Below are 27897 nucleotides of genomic sequence, written 5' to 3' on the forward strand. Positions count from 1 at the left end.
TTGTTAACTTAAATGGAAGTCAGTGTAAAAAGATTTTATTCCAGGTCATTTTGGAACATGTGGAGGAATCAGCAGCATGTGGATGAATCTCTTAAGTTGCTTCAAGAACCTTCAAAAAATGTTTTTAGAAGAAAAAGGTTGAGGGTTCCTCAGAGCACCTTAAGAGGTTCTTCCACAGTTTCAAATTGAAGAACCTTCTAAAGTTCCTCAAGGATCTTATACTTTTAACAGTATACTGTCATATTTCAGATGAACAGCAATGCTAATCCTGTAGTTTAATCTTTTGACTGTCTTTTTTATAAACTCACAAGACCATCAAAATAAACTGTGAAGATCAGATATGTAAATTGATTGTTTAGGTAAAGCAAAGATGCCAAGAGTTGCTTTATGAAGACAGAGACTGAGACCCCCTGTATTTGTATTGTCTGTGTTTAGCCAGTACATAACAATGGCTCGAGCGGCTACGGCAGCCTTTGCAGTAACGATCACCTGATGAGCGTGGCCTCGTCCAGCGAGAGCAACGGTAATGGAACTCGCCCACGCTATGAGGACGAGGAGGGCAGCAGAGCCAAACCTGTGAGTCACATAACCATCACCCCTATCTATCTATCTATCCATCCATCCATCCATCCATCCATCATATACCCACATCGTCATGTAACCTCAGGTCCGTTATGAACGTGCACTTGTCTTGCTCAGAGATGTTTGCCTTTATCTTTTTGATGGATGTCTTTTAACTTGCCCTGTTTTGTTTAAAGTTTGACAAAGAACAATTGTAAATGAGATGAGAGCCAAAGTGAAGAACCCTTTTAACGTTTAAAGAACATTCAGTTAATTTAACCAAGTAATTTACTCTTCCAACACTTGTACAGAGCTTTTATGTATGTGTGTCTGTGTGTGTTTCTGCAGAGAACCTTTCAGGAGATCTGTAAGGGTGTTCATATGCAGAAGAACCAGGATGTCCAGTCCAAAAAGACTTCAGGCAGTAAGTCCATAGAGTAGATTCCTTACCTGTGCCTGTTCATCTGTCTGTGGTTGAGAATATGTAAATGTGTAATAAAGAAGTGTGCTTCTCTCTTTATCAGCTGCTTGTGTGAATTTGTGTATGGTTTTATGTGCTCCATTCATGTGGGATTGTAACTCATACTCAACTGAACCTATACACACCATCTTTTCTCTAGCAGAGTTACTTCAGAAGAGTCAGGCGGTGCGGCCCAAAGACTCTGCCTGCCCAGTGAACTGCCGCGAGAACGGGGAAGCTCAACAGGCCACTGTACAGGAAGAGCTCACCTTTAAAGACCAGACTGTTTACTCATACCAGCAGATCAGCTGCCTGGATAGCGTCATCAGGTAGGATAATAATAACATTTATTTGTTCTGTTTATCTAGAAACTCTCTCACACTTCCTTACACTTATCACTACAATTACAATTGGGAGGGTGAGGGGAAAAAGGAATGTGTGGGGCTCCAGATGGCTCAGTGGTCTAATGCACAACCACTATGGCCATGGGTCCGTTCGTATCTTGGCTGAGAGGACGCTTTGCCATCAGTGGCCGGAGTCCAAAAGAGCACAATTGGCCGTATGTAGATTATACTCTCTCCCCTCATCACTGATAAGTGATGTTGGCTGGCATAGGTGACTGTTAGCTGGTGTGGTGGAGCTGGGGACTGGTGACGCTTTCCTCTGTCTGCCACTGTAACTGATATTTAAACAGATAAACATAAAAAAGATCTCTTTGGTTTATTATTTTTTCCATTTTCTCGTTCATTACCCTTTTCTCTCTTAGCCACGATGCTACAATTGCTTTAATTTCCTTTAGTCACCATTATTAAGCAGTGATGAGCAGGGAGGCAACAATATGTTTGTATTTTAGAAATGTAATTATGTGTTATTGTTACTACTAAAGCAGCCTACTCTGTAAAATAATATGTCTCTGATTCTCTCTATCTCAGATATCTGGAGAGCTGCAATGTGCCTATCACAGTGAAAAGGAAGTGCCAGTCATCCTCCAACACCACTTCCTCTAACTCAGACGAGGACAGGCAAAAAGCTACTGAGAGCTCAATGCAGGTGGCTAAAGGTACCTAAAAACACACGTAATCTACAGCTCCTTTCAGACATACACAGTAACCCAAAACTTTTCTGTATGAGTGAATGCAAATGTCTGGATCATTTATACCGAACATTACCTGGACTTTATTCTGCTAGCCCCCTAGTATAAAGTTGCTGTAAACAAAACTCTGCTACTTCCTCAGTGTACCTACTGCATCCTGCCACACCATCCCTTGCCTTAACCTCACTGAAAAATTCCCTGTAGTAAGAACGTGTCTGACATGGAAAATCTGATTTTCCAACATTTTCTGTGAAAACGGCAAAGTGATCTCATACTGTGACAAACTGAGTGTAGTCAAAGCACCCTGTAATCTTACATGGCCTCTACAAGATCTAATGTTATTGTTAAGGTACACTACTGGAACACATTCTTGAAACCCCTCTGAGCAGTATTATAATCTCAACAACACTAGGAAATGTCTCTTTCTCACTAAAGCATAAACATTCTCAGGTAAATCATTATGGGTTTCAAATGTGTGCATGCATAGATACTGCATAGATAAAACACCATCGACCCTTAAAACACATCAATCAATCAGAATCAGACTCAAATACAGCTACTCTGTGGTTTAATATTCTTCTATTAAATGTTTACTGTGAAATTTGTGACACATAGCTTTATAAATATTCTTAAATCTGTCTATAGTCCAGTTTCAGAACAACTAAACTCGGCAGCTATGACAATACTGATCTTCTCCCTTTTTACCCCTCAGACTCTAGTCACCTGAAATCACAAGCAGGCCTCACATCTCTAAATGTGTCCGAGAAGCCAGCTGGCTCCGGGGTGGTAAGCACCTCCCTGACCCCACTGGCTCTGCCCAGTAAAGCTGAGAGTGTGGTGTCCATCACCAGCCAGTGCAGCTACAGCAGCACCATCGTACATGTTGGGGACAAGAAACCCCAACCAGAGTCAGGTAGGCTGGACATCTGCCCTGAGAAACTACTTTTGGTTCCATAAAGAACCATATTTGTAAAGAAGATCTATGAAGAACCCTTTAAATTGGTACAGAACCTTTACAGAAAAATCTCCTTTGCAAACATGTTTTTTATGGATCCAAAAGTGAAAGGTTATTCTATGCCATCGCTTAAAGAACCCTTTGTAGCACCTTTATTTTAAAGAGTCGAATAGTGTCATCTTGTTTTCTAAACAGCATTGTTCTGCTGTACATGGTCTCGTTTTTCCCACACAGAGATCATTGAGGACGGCCCTAGTGCTGGAGACACAGCCGAAGGTCCTTCACTGGCTGTTCCGTCTGCCACAGTTTCACCTCCCAGCCAGGAACGGGAGGCCTATAAGAAACTAGGCCTGACCAAGCAAGTGCTTGCGGCCCACACTCAGAAAGAGGAGCAGGCCTTCCTCAACCGCTTTAGAGAGCTGAGGGGGGTTCACGCTTTCAAAGCAGACTGCTCCCTTTACCTGGAGAGGCAGAGGGGACAGGTCACATCTGGTGGTGAGTAAAAGACATTTCGGGTCAGTAAAGTTCAGGAATTGGATTCACTTCAGTTCCATAGATTCCCTTCGATTCAGATTAGATTCAGATTGTACTTCCTGTGTATGGGCCTGTACCTCAATTTAGCATTCTCGTGTAATATCTAACATTTACATATAAGTTTCTAACAGACGTATAATAGTTACTGGCTAACAGGATTTATAGCTGAATCATGGGCACGCAGTTGAAGTGGTTGATTCATTCATTTTCTGGCGAAAATGAGCAGAATTAAGGAGGTACAGTTCACTCCCTGTCAAAAAAGTTCTGCAAATTAAAGTTAGCAAAGCAATTTTAAACAAAATGCGTGACTTGATCAGATGAAAATGTCAGCGTTTTGCTGAAGCCCAAATAAGTACATTCACAGTGGAGGAGTAGGAGTGGGTGAAGTGCCATCCTGGCAACGTAAGCGCTGACTCAACCAGTATCTGAATTGCATGTTGGCTGAGGGTTTGCCAAAATTTCATTTCCCAAGGCAGATGATGAGTAAAACAAGATGAAAAGATAAAGAGATGATTAAGATGATTAATCATCATAAGCGAACTTTATAGTACACACAGGACCTCTATTAAAATATACAATAGGTAGACAGTGTCCACTAAACCTGACAAAAGTTCCTGGAAAGTAACGTTAGGTGTGAAGCATACGTTACGTAATGATGACTGAAAGCCCATGGCCTTCCTTAAGCTGATTCAAAATTCCTTTGTTTGTGATAAGAATAGATATGACTTCAAATTATTACTCTTGTGATGTCAAGCAATGTGGTCAGCCTTAATAGAAATGTATTTACCATTTATTTCATAAATACATTATATGGACACTACATGTATTAAGACACCTGCTTGTTCATTGTTTCTTACAAAAGCAAGGGAATTAAAAAAGAGTTGATCCTGCTTTTGTTGGAGTAACTGTCCCATCTCAACCCAAAAGTATTATATGGAGCACCATCATTCCAGAGACCACAGTTCCACACAGCTCAATGCTGGGGGGCTTTATACTTAAATATGCCAGTAGGTTTTTGATTAGGGTAGTGTTTCAGACCAGTCCTATTCTTTTTGCAATACTTCTGTACAGGGACTAGACAAGCTGTGTGTGTGTGTACATTTGTGTCTGCAATGGGTGCAACTTGAAGTAGCTGAATGCGTCCATTAGAAGGGGTGTTTGTCGCTTTACTTTCACTTCTCCATGAAAACAGAATCTGTGGTTAAAACAGAAAACAGAATCTGTGGTTTAAACAGATTTTTTTCAATAAACTGCAATGAGTGAATGACATAAAGTAAATAACATCAAATTACCATATGTGTTTGTTTTTTACTGGCAGTGCCTGCAACTTCAAAAGGCTAATAGTGGTTCATAGAGAAGCAGAAGAATTTGTCTTAAGCACTGTCGGGTGGGATACGGTTTACATGGGGAGGTGGGCTATTATTAGATATTGTTAGCGCCCCCTTCAGGACAGATCCCAGCTGCTTGTTTTTTGTTGTAAATTACCTTATGGAAATAATATCTCTATTTCCCTCCCTCCTTCTGTCTCTACCTAGCTGTACCCACTCGTGTAGCCAAGCAAGGTGGCGTCACAGAACCTGCAGCTCGTCGAGGGAGCCGCATCAAGAAGACGAAGTCCAAGCGCGTCAAGCAGAACGAGTCGTCCGACAGCACTGTCTCACACAGGAAGCAGCTGTCCAGGCAAGAGCTACAGGGCCTGAACCAAACCTCCTGGTCTCCGTCGGAAACCTCGCAGTCCACCTACCCCATCGCCTACCCAGCTGTGATGCCCGCATACCCACTTCAGGTCTACCCAGGGACCAACACCATGGCCGCCAGGGTAGACACCTCGCTCTCAGGATTTGGGGACAGTCAGGGCAGTCAGGACCCGCGCTGCCCCATCCAACCCATCCAGCCCCCTTTTTCGGCCCCTCTGGTCACGCCCATGGTGGCGTTAGTACTGCCTAACTATATGTTCCCACAAATAGGAAGCGCCCCCCGGCAGCCTTTTTACCCCGAGCAAGGGACATTTTCTGCCCAGCCGTCATTTCCTCCGCAGACTGTTTTCCCGCCCCAAGCTCCATTCCAGCCACAGGCGACGTTTCCTGTACAGACTCCGTTCACCACGCAAAACCCATTCACCCCGCCTACACCCTTCCCAACCCAGCCCTTTACCTTCACGCTCCCAGACAATCCTCCGAAACCCCCAGAGCCAGAGTTGAGGGAGGCGCAATCGCGAAGCTCCACCCCTCAGTCTATGGGTGGTCGGGACCAGCCGTCTCCACCCCTCTTTCAGTCTCGGTGCAGTTCGCCCCTGCAGCTCAACCTGCTTCAGCTGGAGGAGAGCCAGCGCTCAATGGAACGTCAGGACAGTTCGGCGCCCTCTTCTGGAGCTCAGGGGAACACCACCGGTGCAGCAGAGAAAGCAGGCATGGCAGGCACGCAGGCTAAGACTGACAAGGAGCAGGTATGGATTCTCCTAGAGTGTTCTGTGCAAATCTGTGACTCTCTGGCTGAATCCCAAATGACTCCCTATTGGATTTTAAAGGTAGAAACTGTCATATTAGGACACTGGGGGATCTCATGTGGTTCAAATGCACATTTTATACATTTTAGTGTCATATTAAAAAATGTTTGAATCTCACTTCACCCTAAGTCACCGTAAGCAAGCATAAGGTTTGAGGTATTTGCAACTTCTCAAGTGTGTTAAATTACTTCATTAGTACAGGTATAACAGAGCAAACCTTAGGTTTAGGAAGAAGGAGAGAACTGGTAAACTTAGTAACCTGTAGTAAGTAAGGTAAGTTGTAGGTGCAGAACTAAAGAGAATACTTGAACTGGCCAGAAAAGTGCAAATGTAGCTATGTAGGCCACATCTTTAGAAGCGAGGGCCTAAAAGCTAACCCCTGGTTGCCCCCATGTGTAGTCCCCACGAATGTGCTTTTTTTGGGGCATGGTTAACTACCTTGACAAGTTCATCCCAAACTTAAGCGACATTGCAGCACCTGTTTAATTTGGTCTGGCAGAATGGACTCAAGCAGGAAGCTAGTGGTTGTACACCCCTGAATAAACAGAACAACCTGTGGTTTTGCTCCAAGCTTGTGTGATCCTTTACACATAGCTAAAGGGAACACATTTCTACATATATTCTAAAACCTCCAGCTGATGACTGAAGAATTCTCACTATTAGGGAGAAAAATCCCCACGTGCATGCCCGACAGATCAGAAACACTCTTCTGGCAATAATCTTGCTATTGCTCTGATGGCATACTGACACCTGGACATCCTAAGCTGTGGTCAGAGTAGAAGTGTAAAACTGTTGAGTACAGAGGAAAGCCCATTTAAACTACTGATAAGTCGTTTACGATGATAGACTTCTAATGATTTCCAGGTCTTGGCCTGTAGGACAGAGGACAGAGGACAGTGAATTCACCCTATAGTGTACCCTGGGTGCCTTTTGAGATTCAGCCTTCATCTCCTTTTCTTGTTGTCATTTTTTTTTTCTACCGTTTTTTCTCACATTATTTCCAGTGTATCTTCTCCACTCTGTTTGTCCTTTTTTCTCTCCATGTTGTAATCACCACCTCTCGCCACCAGGTGGCAATGTTATGTCTTGTATTAAATGGGCAGGAGAGCAACCAATGTTTTTCTTAAATTCTTAAATTGGGGACAACATTGCTTCAGAAATGTTATTACATGAGTACACCTTAACCCGTAAAGCCGTTTTTAATCCCAAACCCTCCGAGTGTGTAAAGTGTTCTAAATGTTATGCAGCTCAATGATGAAAAACAATTCATAGTTTCAGTAGAAATTTCTAAATGGAGTCCAGTGTTAACCCCTGTGTCCCTTACACCCTTTAGCTGTCACTCATTTCGCCTGGTCCAGTAGGGGCCAGTCACGGGCCAGGGCCTCCACTGGTCCTGCCCCTGCGAGGCCCCCAGTTGTTCTGGGACCAAGAAAAAGATGGAGAGGGTTTATCATGGGACAATATTATCTCTAAGCTCAGGTGTCCCAGCGAAGAGGTAGGCCCATCACAAAATGAAATCCTCTCATACTGCTCCTCTCCTACTTCTGACCTCCTTGCCATCCAATCAGAGCAAAGCATCTGCTCTTCTTTGGTTTGCTTGATTATTTTTTAGACCTTTTTTTAAGTTGGTGAACGGACTTCCAACCCCTTGGCATGTCTGGACCCTGTGTGCCGTGGGCTTTTTTTTTTTAATAACATCAGTGGCACTTCAGCTTATTTCCTTTTCACTACCACCTTAATACACATGTGTGATGAAGGTTAGCATGTGTTAACCTTTTACAGAACGGTGGACAGTTGGCGCATTTTACCGCTCCGTTGTTACACTTTCATGCTGTTTCGATCACACAGTATCCAGTGTAAGGTGCAAGACTGCATGCAGACCAGCCTGTCACAAAAATGCATATACACACTTTACTGAAAACATGTCACACACACACTCACAAGATGTGTTTGTGTGTGTGCACAGTCATTTCCCCTAGTATCTTGTGGCAGCATGGGCTTCCTCAGTCTACAGATATTATATTAAATATTAAATAACAGAATAGGTAAAGTAGCAGGAACGCCATTTTTTTCAGCTTTTTGCAGTGGGTTAAGCTAAGAGGGTATTAATCATTCATTGTATGAATTTGTTATGTGATGTAAAGCTTCATCACGTTTACTGTCACACGATAAAAACATTATCTACAAAACTGCAACTGTATAGGGAAAAGGAAAAGGTCTGTTGAGTTTTCAAAATGTGTCTTGACTGGTTCATCATGGCTCATCAGTAAAGATACATATGGATACATGTTGCAGGTGAAGACAGCTACAAATGTAGTTCTAACTCCCCTGCCCTCTCTCTGATTTTGCAGGATGAAGGCTCGACGGCTGACGGTAATCACTGTGATGCTCTCTCATCGTCCAGTGACCTGCTGGACATCCTCCTGCTGGAGGACTCTCGATCCGGGACAGGTTCCGCCACCTCCGGGTCCATGGGCTCTGGTTCTAACGGCTGTGGAACCTCAGCTTGCGGGACTTCTGCCAGCGGAGGGTCTGCAAGTGGAACCGGTGCGTGTGAACTTTCTGGAATGCTCTAAAGCACTGATTAAAAACTATTGTACCTACAGTACTGTTTTTATTGGATGAAGCATCAACCATCATTCCAGAGAACACTGTTCCACTGCTCCACAGCTCAATGCTGGGGGGTTTTTGCCCCTCATGCCCATGTCTGGCATTAGTCATGGTGCCAATGGGTTCATTTTAATCAGCTCCAGAGAGTCTGATTCTATTGGCACTACTTTTCTACTTTTCTACAGGGTCTAGGCAATCTGTGTCAGCAATGGTTGCAACTTACAGTACCTAAATGTATTCATTAGAAGGGGTGTCCACAATCAGTAATGTATTTGCTGAAGATGAGCAGCTAGATGAGTGTTTTCATATGATGGATGTATTGTGATTCAGTATGACTGATATATGGTGGATATATATGTGAGCACATGGTAAAAGCATCAGTTTGGTTTGAGGTTGAATTTAAAAGCTCAGAGTTTTGTCGAGTTCATAAAGAACTTGAGTTTAACTCTATTCTATTCTCTCTTTCTCTATTTCTCACAGGGAGCAGTCACACCAGCAATAACAGCAGTAACTACTTCGGCAGTGTGGACTCTTCGCAGAAGTCCCATAAAGCCAAGGGGCCAGGCGGAGGCATTGCAGGGCCCATGGAGATGGAGGAGAGCGAGAGTTTGATCAAATATGTACTGCAGGATCCTCTGTGGCTCCTCACAGCCAACGTAGACAAGACTGTTATGATGACGTACCAGCTGCCCTCTCGGTAAGAGGGAGGAGAGGGGAGAAAACAAAGGCTGCCCTTCATTCCACCATTATAGGATCCCACTACTGGGCCTTATTTGCTGCGCAACCCCTCATACTCATTTGCCCAACTTCTTGTACACCCCACTATGTCTCCCTTAACAAGTAGTCACAAAACTGATATATCCTCAGTCAATATATGAAGCATATTAATTAGTATTTATGCAGTTAACTAACCTGCAAATGAGAGACCAGTCATAGTAAGAAACGATCCCTTTCCTCCGCTCACTGTCCAGCACAGAAACTCAAGCGTTCAGAGCAGGTTTCTGTTTTGTCTGTTGTTACAGTGTTGTGTCCACTAGGGGGCATCATTGTGCACTTTTTCCTTTACTTCTATACTAAGTGTCCCTGAGTGTGCATTTGTGTGTGCCTTTTGTATATCGATGTTGTCACACAAAAACCTTGTCCAAAATAGTAACTTAGTAACATAGAATTAACTTCTAGTGGAAAATATAAAGTTTGTCATATATAAAGTAGTTTTAGTGCATTCCTATTGATCCATTCATCATTCATCAAAATATAGGGTTTGTTTTGAAAATCCTTCTGAATCACAGCAAATTTAATCATGAGGAAAAATGAGATTTGTTGATTGACTGAATCGTTTTCCTGAAAAAGCATCTTTTCATGTGTGGGGGTTTATGTATTTGTGCATATTACATGGGTATTTTTAACCAGGTGTTTTTACATGTCTCTTTAGTGATATCCAGCGAGTGTTGCATGAGGACCGTGAGAAACTGAAGCACATGCAGAAGGGTCAGCCACGTTTCTCTGAGGAACAGAAGAAGGAGCTGGCTGAAGTTCATCCTTGGATGAGGAGAGGAGGTCTGCCCAAAGCGATTGATGTCAAGGTGGGTGTCCACACCAAGAACAAAAATTAAAAAAAAGGGACGTTTTAGATTTGAAAGCCATCAACTGAAGGTCCACAAGTAAAGCCAACAGCATGCACAATAACATGGCATGCAAAACATATGCTTTTAACCCCCTGTTTCTACAGTTTGGAGTGGGCTTTTTAATGTAGTGGTAGACATCTACATAGATGGGCAAGCTAAATATAAATGATTTCTACTGATGAATGTCCACTGTCCACTGACAGTGAAATCAACCCTTGAATTTAGCAGATCAACGAGACACATGCTCTTACTCTTAAGACCATTAACAAGAGTAACTGAAGCTTATTTTTTTAACCATTCTGAGGATTAAATTATTTTCTTTAGTCCAGACTACTTTTTTTAAAACAATATAAGGTATCAATACAATACAGTTACAACAGAGGTCATTTACATGTGGCAGTCTAAAATGTTAGAGTTATAAAGAGAGGCAAGAGTGCATTACCACTCAAAAGTTTGGAGTCAATGTTTATAACAGTCTAAAATTAATATGTGTGCTGATAAACATTTATAAAGCGATTCTAATATTAAAACAATATGCTATATTAGTCATATACAATTAGACACAATTAACCCGTAAAGCCATATACAACACAGCTAGAATAATTCATAGACAGGTGAAAGAAAAATAAAGAAATGCTAGGCTAGTTGTGTTCAGAAAGATGACTGTAAAATGGACTGGAAAGCTGTACAATGTTCTTATAAAAAAGAGGCAGATAACTTGACACACAGATGAATGCAAATACATAATTACAGCATATTTATTACAGCATATTTATTACAGCAGAGTTATTTAACAATTTAAGACAGAATTTATGCCTACAGCGTAAAATATACAAAATACTAGACTGGTGTCTAGCTGTACAATTCAAAAGCGCACAGTATACTTTGCTATTATTGTATATAAAACGACAGAAACAGTAATGGACCTTAGTGGAACCATTCAAATGATTCAAAAAGAGTTTTTCATTTTTTACAGCACACTGATTTCCCCTCATAATAACTGCTGTAATGACACTGATGTAGGACTGGGCTGAACATTGAACGATACAATGTGTTGTGTGTTGTGCAGGCATGTGTCGGCTGTGAGGGGGTCACGGAAACACTGATTGAAGAGGACCTGCCGGACCTGCACATGGGGGAGTCTGAACACAGTGATGTCACAGTGGCCCCCTCGAACCAAGAGCAGTAAAACAGGCACATTTCCATGGTTCTCATGTTTCAATTTTGGGGACCCCACTGTGTTTTGGAGGTGTACAGGAGTCTTAACCGTTGGTTAGGTCCTCAAAGAGTGTGTGCACAAATTAAGTGTGTGTGTGTGTGTGTGTGTGTGTGTGTGTGTGTGTGTGCAGGGGCAGTCTGAAGCCTCTGTAAATGTAACTGTCAGATGTGAGATGTGTGTTTTTTCCAAACACAGAGCTGTTCATAGACTATGACTACTCTCTGAGATACAACTTTATACATGTCTCCTGTGTATATAAACTTTCTGATTCTTTGTTGTCATGACAACAGTGAGAGGTATTTTTGTTTCCTTACTTTGTTCATATATTTCAATCATTTTTTATGACTTTATTTTTCCTCTTCAAATGAATGTACAGGATCTTGATACATTTCCTTTGTCATGTGTCACTATGTTTTCTTGCAACTCTCCGGAGAGGGAGAAAGGTATAGCTCACGTGTCAAGAGAGGGTCAATGGATGTACTGGTGGAAGAAGTCAGAAATATACAGTACTATGCAAAAGTTTAAGGCCCCTGAGTTAAAAATGATCTGGGCAGTAAGTGTTTATTTGCTCAGTAAAACACTGATAGAATCAATATAAACAACATTCATACAGAAAGCCGTGATTTTACATCACTGTGTTCATTAAAACATCCCTAAAGCTCTCCTCATTGGAGTCTAGTATTATTTATAGTTATCAGCCAACACCTGGTTAAATCAGTAAATCAGTGCTTAATGATGTTAAATCAGGTGAGCTGGTGATTGGATTGAACCGGAGGCACTTAGTAGAATTTGGGGAATCAGTTGTTGTTCTTTAAACAATCTCAAATGAGAAATTCATGTTCACTTTTACAGTATGTATGTTTACCTGCGTCTAATCTCATGTGATCTGTGCTTTACGGGTAATTGCTGAGATAAATGGTTTAAAACAGTGTGGTGAAGTGCCTAAAGCTTTTGCGCAGTACTGTGTAAATATGTGTATATATGAGGTTTTTTTTAATGTAAAGCAACAAATGTATATAGATTTTTATCTGGAGAAATGTATTTATGTGGAGAGATTATTTATCAGTCTGGAGTAATAAGACAGGAGAAAACAAGAGTCTGGACCAAGCTTCTATGTTTACCTCTGTAAACTCTTTTACATGTGCAATGAAAATATTAAAATATATGTAGTATAAGTTATTGAATATTATATTTTAGTGGAGAACTACACTCCTAAATATAAAAAAATTGCCATAGGGGACCCATGTTTGTAAAAGAGATGTATGTGTGAAGAACCTTGTAAAGGTTTACTAGTTTCTAGGTTCTTCACACTCACGTCTCTTTTAAAGAAATTGAGCATCTTTTAAGAGTGTAGTGTAAGGCCCACAATGTACAGTAAGTCAAGCCTCGCTGGCGTGTGGGTAAGACAATCTAATCAGTCTTCAGTCAAAGGCACTTTTCATTCAAAGCAACAGCACTTAGAGGCTGCCTTAGATGTTTTTTGTTGGAAAGTGTGTTCGATGGGTTTTGACTGTTATTTCTACATTTTCTCTTTCCTCTGTGCTGTCTGTCAGCCCAGCCAGGCAGGAGCCTAACGTCTGTGCTGGGAAACTAGGTAGTGTGGGAGCTTGAGAGTGGGGGATGTGGGGTGGGGAAAGGGGGGGGGGGGGAGTTATAGGGGAAAGTGATTAATCTCTGCCTTAATAAGGCTGCAGTTTGAAAAAACACTCTAAATGTTATTTTACAAATGTTACAGTACATGTTGTGCGTGTCTGTTGTTATGATGGCATATTTGTTTAAAAATAAAATTTTATTTTTTAGGTAAAAAAATAAAAAGTGTTGGAGTTTTGATTCAGTTTGAGTAAAACATAATTAGTAATGAGATCAAAACTAGTGTTTCCAGTGTGGTCCAAAACTTTTTATTTTAAATCTGAAGATGAATAAATACTTTATTCATTCTGATCCGGAATAGGTCTACAAATGGTTAGCAAAAAATAATAATAATTGGGTACATACATTGTATGGACAAAAGTATTGGGACATCTGCTCAGTCAATGTTTGATGGATGTTTGATGATCAGTACCCCAAACATTTGGACATATAGTTTATAATATTTGAGATATAATTTATGTGTGTGTGCAATGTAATTTGTGATGTCTTCGTAAGAGTTTCCATAACATGTGACCCGAGGGCCCGCGTTGATGTTTGATGGGGGGGTCCTAAGCAGCTGCATTATATTGCTTATAGCAATATTAATATATATATATATATATATATATATATATATATATATATATATATATATATATATATGCTTATAACAGTAAAACTTACCAAAAAGATCTATATGATGATTAATTCGACAATATCCACCATTACTTAGAAAATGGAAAATGTGTGTTTTTCTGGTGTGTTAAATTTTACAAGACCATAAGAATACACTCAGAATTCAATCATTTCAATTAAGAAACCAGATAACTATGTTGTAGCACAACTCAGCATTGACACTACAACTAGGAGGTGGGAGGAGTGTGGCATGACTGTGCTGGAGTGGGCTGTAAGCAAACTTTGGTGGACGAGCAGTACAACTGCATTAGATATCATAATTAATATAATCCCTGTTCTGCTTGAGGCACATTGCCACGTTTCTGCAGTTTGTGGCCCTTTAATACACCCAGACATACCCCTTTTTTTAAACTGACCAAACTGACACCCCACTCAATATAATGTATTGTGTTAGATACAGTGTCTACTCTGGGCAATGTGTGTTACATAGGTGGTCTGTACTGCACAATACTTTTATAGCATTAAGCAGACATTTTATGCAGAGATTTACAGAAGTCCATTCAGAAAGTATCCCAAGCTTGTGTGAACAGTCAAAAGATAACACTAAGCCTAGATACTGCCTAATACAAACATCAGTACTGAGATCTAGATACAAAATACACACAATACAGTAAGGTACATTGTGTGTGCACTACTCACATAACATATTTAAGTGCAAATCTTGCAACGGGAATGATTAATGTATGATAATGTGTGTATCTTGTATATTTAATGTATCCTGAAGGACACTGGGTATGGGATAATGTGTATATCTGGTGTCTTCAATATTACACTGTATTAGTAATACCTAATATGCATGTCTCACAGTAACCTGCATGACCTGTAAAGTGTCCTGTGGTTGAATTGATCAATTTTTGATCAATTTAATCTAATATTCACTCTGTGGTCTTGCTACAGAGAGAGTTTCTAAGCCACTGTGCTCTCTTTGGTTGAGCCTGAGCCTGAGCCCTGCAGACGCCCCCCTCCCCCTCTCCCCTCTCCCCTCTCCTGCACCTCCAGTAAGGGCTGTCTGTTACAGACGGACCGTTGGAAACTGTGAGGAGCTATTTCGGTGCCATATGCTCCAAATCAAACGGCTGCTTTCCAGCGTTTCTCTGCGCGTTTCTGTTCTTCTTTTACGACACACATCCGATGTCCAGCCTCCCCTTGCTTTTGGTGGCCCTTCCATGTGTCTGAGGTGCAGACTTGGACGTGCTGTGGGAAGGTGGACGCTGCCTTTGATGAAGGCGACCGGAGCCGTTCACACCTCCACCAATTTACAGAGGAGGTGTTAACGTCTCCGGACAATACCTCCCCCTTTCCCAGCACCTAACAGACGCCACTAATCCGCCTCATGAGCCGAGGGAAGCCCTTACAAGCTGACAACAATCCGTGAAGTTCAAATGTGGATTTGGTTAAAAAGTTTAATACGTTTTTATTCGGCCTTTGAACGCAGCCTCGGAGTTATGCTGCGTTCATCGCGCACAAACGCTTCAAAACGATGAAATGTGGATTGACGAGTTTGGTGGACGGACAGGACTGATAGGCCTTAGCCCATTAATGCTATTAAAGCTTACCTGAGCTAAAGTATACGCAGTTAAATCGATCATATGACTAGAAAGTAAGTTTTACTGCTTACAAATTAGCTAGATTGAAAGTAAACGTATACAAATGGTGTGTACCTGAGAAGATTCAAATAACCATGCTATAATGTCCAAGATAGAAATAAACTGACTTCTTACATGATACAAATATGATAAAACTGGCCTTTTTTTGGTGTATTACTCTATTTAATATTTTACGTAATTAAATACCCGTCATGATTAGCCTGAAAAATCCGTTGGGTTAGCATGGGCTTCAGAAAAAAAATAAATGTGTGTAGTATTTAATTTAAGTGTCGATCATGTCTTTATCACTGGACAATAGCCTGCTGTCAGTGTCCACAAATATATAAAAATATATATTATAGTTTCAGAGTGTTTATATTTCAGCGCAAACCAATCCAGATTCACGTAGAAAGTACGCTAACCCACTGTGCGTAAGAATGGGCCAGTTCAGAGTTTCCGTTGGCGGCTAAGTAACTTTCGTATTCGGAGGTGCCCACATGTGTACAGCCTTACACTGCTCTAACCTAAAACACCCTAAAGCTTTCTAAGTGCACGTAGGAAGCGAAACCCAGGCAGAATAAAGGCTGCTCCGTCCTTCCAGCAGTATGACAGCTCGGGCTGCCAGGTCCGGACTAGCAGCCGGCAGAGGTGTTCGCATTTACACCTTTTAGAGCAGAATACAAAAGACCCCTCCCGAGCAGGACCTTCTCACTTTCAAATAGCCCGAACAGCCCACACAGGCGAGGTGTGCCGGAATAGCCTCCGTGCTACAAGCCTCTGATCATTTTTGTTGAATGTAGTCGTTAAAGTCAATGGCGGCCCGGTTGGGTGCATTTGGTGACGTCTCAGTCACGCTGTTCACAGAGGCGCCTGAAAGCCAAGCGCCGAACCGGCTCTTACGTCACTGCGTTTGAGATGATTCGATATCTGTACTACAAAGCGTTCACACCCTAACCCGTATTACACAATAACCTACATTACACCCTAACCCGTATTACATAATAACCCATATTACACCCTAACCCGTATTACACCCTAACCCATATTACACCCTAACCCGTATTACACAATAACCTACATTACACCCTAACCCGTATTACATAATAACCCATATTACACCCTAACCCGTATTACACCCTAACCCATATTACACCCTAACCCGTATTACACAATAACCTACATTACACCCTAACCCGTATTACACCCTAATCCGTATTACATAATAACCCATATTACACCCTAACCCGTATTACACCCTAACCCATATTACACCCTAACCCATATTACACCCTAACCCATATTACACAATAACCTACATTACACCCTAACCCGTATTACACAATAACCTACATTACACCCTAACCCGTATTACACCCTAACCCGTATTACATTAATAACCCATATTACACCCTAACCCGTATTACACCCTAACCCATATTACACCCTAACCCGTATTACACAATAACCTACATTACACCCTAACCCGTATTACATAATAACCCATATTACACCCTAACCCGTATTACACAATAACCTACATTACACCCTAACCCGTATTACACCCTAACCCGTATTACACAATGACCTACATTACACCCTAACCCGTATTACATAATAACCCATATTACACCCTAACCCATATTACACCCTAACCCGTATTACACAATAACCTACATTACACCCTAACCCGTATTACACCCTAACCCGTATTACATTAATAACCCATATTACACCCTAACCCGTATTACACCCTAACCTATATTACACCCTAACCCATATTACACAATAACCTACATTACACCCTAACCCGTATTACACAATAACCTACATTACACCCTAACCCGTATTACACCCTAACCCGTATTACATTAATAACCCATATTACACCCTAACCCGTATTACACCCTAACCCATATTACACCCTAACCCGTATTACACAATAACCTACATTACACCCTAACCCGTATTACATAATAACCCATATTACACCCTAACCCGTATTACACAATAACCTACATTACACCCTAACCCGTATTACATAATAACCCATATTACACCCTAACCCGTATTACACCCTAACCCATATTACACCCTAACCCGTATTACACAATAACCTACATTACACCCTAACCCGTATTACATAATAACCCATATTACACCCTAACCCGTATTACACCCTAACCCATATTACACCCTAACCCGTATTACACAATAACCTACATTACACCCTAACCCGTATTACACCCTAATCCGTATTACATAATAACCCATATTACACCCTAACCCGTATTACACCCTAACCCATATTACACCCTAACCCATATTACACCCTAACCCATATTACACAATAACCTACATTACACCCTAACCCGTATTACACAATAACCTACATTACACCCTAACCCGTATTACACCCTAACCCGTATTACATTAATAACCCATATTACACCCTAACCCGTATTACACCCTAACCCATATTACACCCTAACCCGTATTACACAATAACCTACATTACACCCTAACCCGTATTACATAATAACCCATATTACACCCTAACCCGTATTACACAATAACCTACATTACACCCTAACCCGTATTACACCCTAACCCGTATTACACAATGACCTACATTACACCCTAACCCGTATTACATAATAACCCATATTACACCCTAACCCATATTACACCCTAACCCGTATTACACAATAACCTACATTACACCCTAACCCGTATTACACCCTAACCCGTATTACATTAATAACCCATATTACACCCTAACCCGTATTACACCCTAACCTATATTACACCCTAACCCATATTACACAATAACCTACATTACACCCTAACCCGTATTACACAATAACCTACATTACACCCTAACCCGTATTACACCCTAACCCGTATTACATTAATAACCCATATTACACCCTAACCCGTATTACACCCTAACCCATATTACACCCTAACCCGTATTACACAATAACCTACATTACACCCTAACCCGTATTACATAATAACCCATATTACACCCTAACCCGTATTACACAATAACCTACATTACACCCTAACCCGTATTACACCCTAACCCGTATTACACAATGACCTACATTACACCCTAACCCGTATTACATAATAACCCATATTACACCCTAACCCATATTACACCCTAACCCGTATTACACAATAACCTACATTACACCCTAACCCGTATTACACCCTAACCCGTATTACACAATGACCTACATTACACCCTAACCCGTATTACACAATAACCTACATTACACCCTAACCCATATTACACAATAACCTACATTACACCCTAACCCGTATAACACTCTAACCCGTATTACACAATAACCTACATTACACCCTAACCCGTATTACACCCTAACCCGTATTACACAATGACCTACATTACACCCTAACCCGTATTACACAATAACCTACATTACACCCTAACCCATATTACACAATAACCTACATTACACCCTAACCCGTATAACACTCTAACCCGTATTACACAATACCCTACATTACACTCTAACCCGTATTACTCTAACCCTTATTACACCCTAACCCGTATTACACCCTAACCCATATTACACCCTAACCCGTATTACACAATAACCTACATTACACCCTAACCTGTATTACACCCTAACCCGTATTACACTCTAATCTGTATTACACTCTAACCTGTATTACACCCTAACCCTTATTACACCCTAACCCGTATTACACCCTAACCTATATTACACCCTAACCCGTATTACACAATAACCTACATTACACCCTAACCCGTATTACACCCTAACCCGTATTACACAATAAACTACATTACACCCTAACCCGTATTACACCCTAACCCGTATTACACAATAACCAACATTACACTCTAAACCTTATTACACCCTAACCCGTATTACACAATGACCTACATTACACCCTAACCCATATTACACAATAAATTACATTACACCCTAACCCGTATTACACTCTAACCTGTATTACACAATAACCTACATTACACCCTAACCCGTATTACACTCTAACCCGTATTACACTCCAACCCGTATTACACCCTAACCCGTATTACACAATAACCAACATTACACCCTAACCCGTATTACACTCTAAACCTTATTACACCCTAACCCGTATTACACAATAACCTACATTACACCCTAACCCGTATTACACTCTAAAATTATTAAACCCTAATCCGTATTAACCAATAACCTACCTTACACCCTAACCCATATTACACTGTAACCCTTATTACACCCTAACCCGTATTACACAATAACCTACATTACACTCTAACCCGTATTACACTGTAACCCGTATTACATGATAACCTACATTACATTGTAACATTATTACACTGTAACCCTAATAATGCTGTTACTGTATTATGCTGTAATCATTATTCTGTAACCACACTGTAACCATTAGGATACTGTAAGCCTTATTACACTTGAACCACACTGTAACTGTTATTATAACATAACTCTTATTATACCATAATACCTCAACCCTTACTATACTGTAACCCCTAAAACATTGTTAACATAGTGGCTACTTTCATATTTTGTTGCAACAAAGTCTTAACAGAAGCTGTTGAAAGACTACAGCAGACTGCTTGACTTTATTTAAGCAATACAGACTGTCCATGACCTTCATGCTGGTCATCAGTAAGCTGTAGCTTGTAGGTAGTCTGCTCCAGCCGTCTGAATTGTGGGTGACTGAGTACTGAATAGAAGCCTTTGTATAGCAACGCTAGCAAGGTCTCTCCTACTTCAGCAGAAGCCTCGCTTAGAGACACACTCATTACCTTGTTACCTTCCATAATACTTCTCAATAAAACAAGAAACCGGTATTCAAACAGTCGAATCATACGCAGAAAGCAGAAGATGTTTGGGTAATTACGGATTTTATTATTGATTATTATTATTAATGAATGAAACAACTGACACTTCACCAATATCTACAGCAACAATGAAATATTTACATTCTCCTCTACAAGAATAAGAACCAGATAAGCACTTCTTAGAAATACCAGTCATAACAGTGTCACCTTAATTTAGCTTATACAAAACTTTTAAATATGCTGATATATATAAAAACAAAATCTTTCTGTGTTATTGGGTGGAAATGCGGTTGCTACACCAAGAAGAGCTTTTTATAACACAAAATAACTGTTACAGATACTTCCCAGCCCCAGCAACAATCTCAGAGGCCAGTACATGTCCAACTGTCCTGGGCTAAGCTTGAACAACAAGGTGCATGCATGTTGAATAACATGCCTGACGAACAGGACCCGGGTCAGAGACAACAGGAAACTTAAGCTAGTGCCCACTGGCTTCTATAAGTGTGTAAAGTTTTCTGTTCTTTTACAAAGTACAGGGAAATGCACTGAAATCATTGTCTGTGGTAACTGACCATACGCTAAAATACGTCAAAAGACACTGGAGTATTCCTTTGAGATGAATAAGTAAATAATAAGCCTAGAGTTTAACTAGTAGTAATGATTGTCCAACAGCGATAGGATTTCACCTTAGTCCTCTTCCAGTTGGCCCCGATGTCTCAATGATTGTGGGTCACTGCTTTGTGAAATTACTCTGTCAAGATCGGAGGTGAGAAACACTGGCCTCCACACTCTGCAAACGGCCTTGTGTTGCAGCGTACACACTCTCCCCCCCTCCCACAGTCCAGTGTAGTTGCAGGGCTACTTCAACTCTCAACTCTACCAAGGCCTCCACATGGACTTGGAGTAGAAGCTGGTGGGCAGGTCTCGCACATCATGATCATCAGGCCCATGGCCACGCTCGCTCTCGGTATCCTCTCCGTCTGAACTCAGATCGTCACTGGATGTCCCAGAAGGTGACAGGGACAGGTCAGACGGGCTTCCACCTCTTTCTCCATCACTACAAGCGATCCCTCTGGGGGACTCGCTGGGCCAGAGGCCGTAGTGGCCGGGCTCGGTCAGCAGATCGGTGAGCATGTCCTGGAAGCGCTGCTCGCCGTTGAGGGGCATGCACTCCAGCAGATGATTCAGCAAGTCGGCCGCCACGGCCGCGTCGATGCCTGGACAGCTGGACACAAACGTGTGGACCTCGTGCATGCACTGGATGTAGCCTGCGGCAAAGCGCTCACTGGCCTCTCGGTTCATGCTGTCAGCTGCTGAGGTACACAAATAAAAACACAGGTCAGAATCTGTCAATACTGGACATCACTGCCAGTCTTCAAATAGCAGCTTTAAATGTATGTTCTGTTAAAATATTTAGTTTCCTTTTAACCCAAAAGTAGCCAAGACATGTTTGAGGGTCTGACATTATAGCTTCTTATCACATGTAGAAAAGACTAAGGAGGTCTAAGGACTTTTGTTAGGCTTCTATTATATTAGTCCTGTAGATACTAGTGTACAGTTAAGGACACTAGCTAAAGAAACCAGTATCTTGACTGAATGGCTCTAGTCCATGTGGGATAAGAGTGGAAACTTTACTTTAATGACATTGAAAAGGGTTGTTTCTCCATGTTTCCGTTAGCTCACCTTTAGCTCTGTTTTGTAGGATACTTTCTACACGTTTCACAGTCATCTCCAGCACCTCGGCGTTCTCCATCTTGGTTTGTGCCTGAGGATGACAGAAAACACACGTTAGGGCCATCCGTTTTTTTTATGTAGTAGTAGTGCAATAAGTTACAGTCGTGTTTTGTCAGAACCACCAAAAGTTGAGGCGGAGTGGCTGAAGTCAGTGTCCGAGTCACTTACGTCCGAGTCTGCTAGCAGTAGCCTCAGCTCCTGTAAACTTTCGTTGATGCGGGCTCGCCGCTTCTTCTCCACCAGCGGCTTTCTCGTCTGCGCACAGAGGAACAGGAAAAACACCGCTGAGTACAGTAGAGGCCCGCAAACCCAGCAGTTACTGAGGAGAGATGCGGTATGAAGTAAGTTCCTCACCTTTCTGTCTCCTCTGATGGCGTAGCAGTCATCCTCACTTCTGCCCGGTCCACTCCTGCCGTTGCGAGAGGCCGGGGCCATGTTTGCTGTGCTCCACAAGCAGTGAAAAAGAGTCTCCTCAAAGCGCCGTTAGAGCTCCTCTCAATGGGGCAGATGGTCGGCGAGCCCAGGCTGGAACAAAAGGGATCTCCAAATACACGGCGCTAACGAGCGAGGCGTGTATTGTACGCAGAGGGAGAGTGAGTGAGGGGCATTTATGGGCTCTGATTTACATGTGAATGAGGAGCGGGGCGCTGTGCGGACAGGTGACGGAGGACTCCGGGGAGCAGCGGCCAATCAGCAGCCGCGCCTTTGTCTGGCCTTTGTAAACCAACCCGCCCTGAGCAGAGCTCGCTGCTGCCTGTCCCACAGCAGCACTGTACTATACCCTCACTCACAGCAGTTAGACAGAGTAGACTAAACAACACTGCCCCTGTTACTGTTACCAGTTTTTAGACTGTACTACTGGAATAATCCAGACAACAGAAACTGTGGATGCACTGACATGTGCATCCAAATGTCCTATAGCTTACTGTGTTTTATTGTTTTCCTCCATGTGGTTCGCTTATGTTGTCTGTTTGGGCTTTTTGCACCATAACCAGTCATAATTCATTTTTACATGAGCATTATCATCAGTTTACCCTGGATAATTAACAGGACTGCTCTGTGTGCACTGAAAAGCATGTAAACTTGCCGTATAATTTTACTGAACAAATAAAAAGTTCACAGAATAACAAGGAAGTATTACATGCTTAATGTGACTATAATTACTGACTATAAAACATCAGGGTAATGTTCACTGAATGTAATACCTACTGATTACTGACTATAAAACATCAGGGTAATGTTCACTGAATGTAATACCTACTGTTTACTGACTATAAAACATCAGGGTAATGTTCACTGAATGTAATACCTACTGTTTACTGACTATAAAACATCAGGGTAATGTTCACTGAATGTAATAACTACTGTTTACTGACTATAAAACATCAGGGTAATGTTCACTGAATGTAATACCTACTGTTTACTGACTATAAAACATCAGGGCAATGTTCACTTAATGTAATACCTACTGTTTACTGACTATAAAACATCAGGGTAATGTTCACTGAATGTAATACCTACTGTTTACTGACTATAAAACATCAGAGTAATGTTCACTGAATGTAATACCTACTGATTACTGACTATAAAACATCAGGGTAATGTTCACTGAATGTAATACCTACTGATTACTGACTATAAAACATCAGGGTAATGTTCACTGAATGTAATACCTACTGTTTACTGACTATAAAACATCAGGGTAATGTTCACTGAATGTAATACCTACTGTTTACTGACTATAAAACATCAGGGTAATGTTCACTGAATGTAATACCTACTGTTTACTGACTATAAAACATCAGGGCAATGTTCACTTAATGTAATACCTACTGTTTACTGACTATAAAACATCAGGGTAATGTTCACTGAATGTAATACCTACTGATTACTGACTATAAAACATCAGGGTAATGTTCACTGAATGTAATACCTACTGATTACTGACTATAAAACATCAGGGTAATGTTCACTGAATGTAATACCTACTGATTACTGACTATAAAACATCAGGGTAATGTTCACTGAATGTAATACCTACTGATTACTGACTATAAAACATCAGGGCAATGTTCACTGAATGTAATACCTACTGATTACTGACTATAAAACATCAGGGTAATGTTCACTGAATGTAATACCTACTGTTTACTGACTATAAAACATCAGGGTAATGTTCACTGAATGTAATACCTACTGATAACTGACTATAAAACATCAGGGTAATGTTCACTGAATGTAATACCTACTGATTACTGACTATAAAACATCAGAGTAATGTTCACTTAATGTTAAACCTACTGATTACTGACTATAAAACATCAGGGTAATGTTCACTTAATGTAATACCTACTGTTTACTGACTATAAAACATCAGGGTAATGTTCACTGAATGTAATACCTACTGTTTACTGACTATAAAACATCAGGGTAATGTTCACTGAATGTAATACCTACTGATTACTGACTAAAACATCAGGGTAATGTTCACTGAATGTAATACCTACTGTTTACTGACTATAAAACATCAGGGTAATGTTCACTGAATGTAATACCTACTGTTTACTGACTATAAAACATCAGGGTAATGTTCACTGAATGTAATACCTACTGTTTACTGACTATAAAACATCAGGGTAATGTTCACTTAATGCAATACCTACTGTTTACTGACTATAAAACATCAGAGTAATGTTCACTTAATGTAATACCTACTGTTTACTGACTATAAAACATCAGAGTAATGTTCACTTAATGTAATACCTACTGTTTACTGACTATAAAACATCAGGGTAATGTTCACTTAATGTAATACCTACTGTTTACTGACTATAAAACATCAGGGTAATGTTCACTGAATGTAATACCTACTGTTTACTGACTATAAAACATCAGTCAGTACCTACTGTTTACTGACTATAAAACATCAGAGTAATGTTCACTTAATGTAATACCTACTGTTTACTGACTATAAAACATCAGGGTAATGTTCACTTAATGTAATACCTACTGTTTACTGTCTATAAAACATCAGGGTAATGTTCACTTAATGTAATACCTACTGTTTACTGACTGTAAAACATCAGAGTAATGTTCACTGAATGTAATACCTACTGTTTACTGACTATAAAACATCAGGGTAATGTTCACTTAATGTAATACCTACTGTTTACTGACTATAAAACATTAGGGTAATGTTTACTGACTATAATGCCTCAGGGTAATGTTCTCTGAATGTAATATCTACTGTTTACTCACTATAATGCCTCAATGTAATGTTTACTGATTATAATAAATCAGGGCAATGTTTGCTAACTGTTAGACTGCAGCGAACAGTGAGGACTGCTGAGAGAATCATCAGCGATTCTCTGCCCTCCATTCAGGACTTGTTCAGCTCAAGAACCAGAAAACGGCAGAGAAAATCCTTACAGACTCCTCGCACCCTGGTCACCACCTCTTTCAGCTGCTCCCGTCTGGCAGATGCTACAGAACTATGTTCACTAAGACTGTCAGACACAAGAACAGTTTTTACCTTCAGGCCATCACCTTCATCAACAGCTGATCACCATCATCAGCTACAGGCCATAGATACTACTGATAAACTCTTATCTCTCTTATCCTACAGTTACTGCATTACTGCACCATTACTCATATCACACGTTTACACTGCTGTGATTACACAATATTTTATCTGTATAGTGTTGCATACTGCTAGTCTGTGTATACTCTGCATACTTTGTTTTCTGTATATTGTGTATTGTCTGTAAATTATATGTAGCTGTATATTGTTTAACACTGGAGAGACACTAACAGCTGGAACAAATTCCTTGTGTGTGTGAACATACTTGGCCAATAAATCTGATTCTGATTCTGTTTACTGACCTCAGAAGAGGTCTGAGTTAGGCTTACAAAACCATAATAATAATAATAATTATTAGTATTGTTGTTGTTAATAATAATAATAATTGTTGTTGTTATTATTGTTAATAATAATAATAATAATAATAATAATAATAATGATCATCATAATAAAATGCAGAATAGCCATTTTATGTTATGAAAACATTTTTTTTATGTATATTAGATTTTAAATAAATAAATTTCAAATTTATCTAAATTTATCGTTACAATATTTTTTAAGTGTCTGACGACATTGTGCTTTTAAGACAAATGAGCTCTGTTCTGATTGGCTGTCCTTTATTGTGCCTTATTTAAAAACTGGCCCAGTATGAATCAGTCTAGCCCAGTAATCATAAATTTGGCGTGGATGGGCGGAGCTAAACTGGTGAAGGCTGAACGGCAGATTACCTCAAAATGTTCTTGTGGCTGAACGCAATCAAATCCTTACAGCAATCGGCAAATATGTAGTGTATAGCCTTCCAAGTACAGTAAATGCTGTTACTGCAGCAGAGGGGAAATACACTTCTTATTAACACCCTCGATTTATGAAAAAACAAAACACGGAACGACCACATATTAATTATACTTATTAATAACATTTTAATATTTTATATTTTTATGATATTTATAGCTTGGTTTTCATTAGTTTACACAGACAAAAGCTTTCCCTGGACCTGTCAGAACAGCACAGCATTGGCAAAGTCCGTTCACAGCCAGATTTACTGATCACATTTCGCAGGTATTTCTCAGCTAACCTTATTAAGACCCATCACCAGCATTTACAGTAATATTAATTAATACCATTAATTAATACCATGAAACAGGCTGTTTGAAAGTGTGTACTCTAATAATGTGGATCGTTAAAATAAGGAAGGCTTTAAATGAAATCTCCTAAAATTAAGTAATTAAAATGAAATGAATGTAGACTCATGATTTCCTATCTTAAGTCGTTGTTGACAAGCAACCTCAGAAGTTAAAACGCATGTAACCGCCAAAAATGCAGAGAAATCTGATGGTCATCTCTAACTCTGTAACTGTAACTGTAATACCAACCCAGGCTTGACGCCTTGTACCTTATCCAGAGTGTGTTTCTGATCCTGGTTAAGCGCGCCCCCTGCTGGTGCCTTTTTTATTTGCAGCATTGGTCAACAGCATCCCTCTGTATTACATGCTTCACTTCAGCATTATGCTGTTTTCTGACTATAATATCTACTGTCTACTGACTGTGATACCTCAGGGTAATGTTTACTAAATATAATACCTCAGGGTTATGTTTACTGAATGTAATATCTATTGTATACTGACTCTAATGTCTCAGGGTAATGTTTACTGAATGTAATATCTATTGTATAATGACTCTAATGTCTCAGGGTAATGTTTACTGAATGTAATATATACTGTTTACTGACTGTAATGTTTTAAGGTAATGTTTACTGAATGTAATATCTATTGTATACTGACTATAATGTCTCAGGGTAATGTTTACAGAATGTAATATATACTGTTTACTGACTGTAATGTTTTAAGGTAATGTTTACTGAATGTAATATCTATTGTATACTGACTATAATGTCTCAGGGTAATGTTTACAGAATGTAATATATACTGTTTACTGACTGTAATGTTTTAAGGTAATGTTTACTGAATGTAATATGTACTGTAAATGACTATAATGGGTTATGTTTACTGAATGTTATATCTACTGTAAATGACTATAATGCCTTGGGGTTATGTTTACTGAATGTAATATCTATTGTATACTGACTCTAATGTCTCAGGGTAATGTTTACTGAATGTAATATCTATTGTATACTGACTCTAATGTCTCAGGGTAATGTTTACTGAATGTAATATCTATTGTATACTGACTCTAATGTCTCAGGGTAATGTTTACTGAATGTAATATCTATTGTATACTG

At 40.3% G+C, this 27897-nt stretch overlaps 2 protein-coding genes across 6 annotated transcripts in view; one reads left to right on the forward strand and one right to left on the reverse strand.

Annotated features, from left to right (window-relative positions):
- Window positions 1-13177, forward strand: part of per2 (period circadian clock 2) — a 36509-nt gene extending 23332 nt beyond the window's left edge. Inside the window, exons 13-24 of one of the 4 annotated variants that reach the window (XM_072669385.1) lie at window positions 436-576; window positions 910-985; window positions 1182-1350; window positions 1954-2081; window positions 2827-3027; window positions 3304-3564; window positions 5139-6049; window positions 7443-7604; window positions 8461-8656; window positions 9200-9416; window positions 10152-10302; window positions 11414-13177. In XM_072669385.1, coding sequence (XP_072525486.1) covers window positions 436-576; window positions 910-985; window positions 1182-1350; window positions 1954-2081; window positions 2827-3027; window positions 3304-3564; window positions 5139-6049; window positions 7443-7604; window positions 8461-8656; window positions 9200-9416; window positions 10152-10302; window positions 11414-11533 — 2733 coding nt within the window. In that variant the 3' untranslated portion in view covers window positions 11534-13177. The remainder of the gene's footprint in view (window positions 1-435; window positions 577-909; window positions 986-1181; window positions 1351-1953; window positions 2082-2826; window positions 3028-3303; window positions 3565-5138; window positions 6050-7442; window positions 7605-8460; window positions 8657-9199; window positions 9417-10151; window positions 10303-11413) is intronic. The other 3 variants (XM_072669386.1, XM_072669387.1, XM_072669388.1) reach the window with 3 other exon arrangements.
- A 7213-nt stretch (window positions 13178-20390) lies between these two features.
- hes6 (hes family bHLH transcription factor 6) lies at window positions 20391-23241 on the reverse strand. Of its 2 annotated transcripts, none has more exons than XM_072668826.1 (4): window positions 22433-23241; window positions 22247-22333; window positions 22028-22109; window positions 20391-21654 (listed from the first exon to the last, which is right to left on the reverse strand). In XM_072668826.1, the coding sequence occupies exons 1-4, from the start codon at window positions 22511-22513 to the stop codon at window positions 21221-21223; spliced, it is 684 nt and encodes a 227-aa protein (XP_072524927.1). In that variant the 5' UTR covers window positions 22514-23241; the 3' UTR covers window positions 20391-21220. The 2 variants fall into 2 exon arrangements, with proteins under 2 accessions (XP_072524927.1, XP_072524926.1); XM_072668825.1 differs by having other exon boundaries at window positions 20391-21657.
- Between the last annotated feature and the right edge of the window lie 4656 nt (window positions 23242-27897).

Source organism: Salminus brasiliensis, chromosome 23 (assembly GCF_030463535.1).
Source record: "Salminus brasiliensis chromosome 23, fSalBra1.hap2, whole genome shotgun sequence".
In the NCBI taxonomy this organism is placed as follows: Eukaryota; Metazoa; Chordata; class Actinopteri; order Characiformes; family Bryconidae; genus Salminus; species Salminus brasiliensis.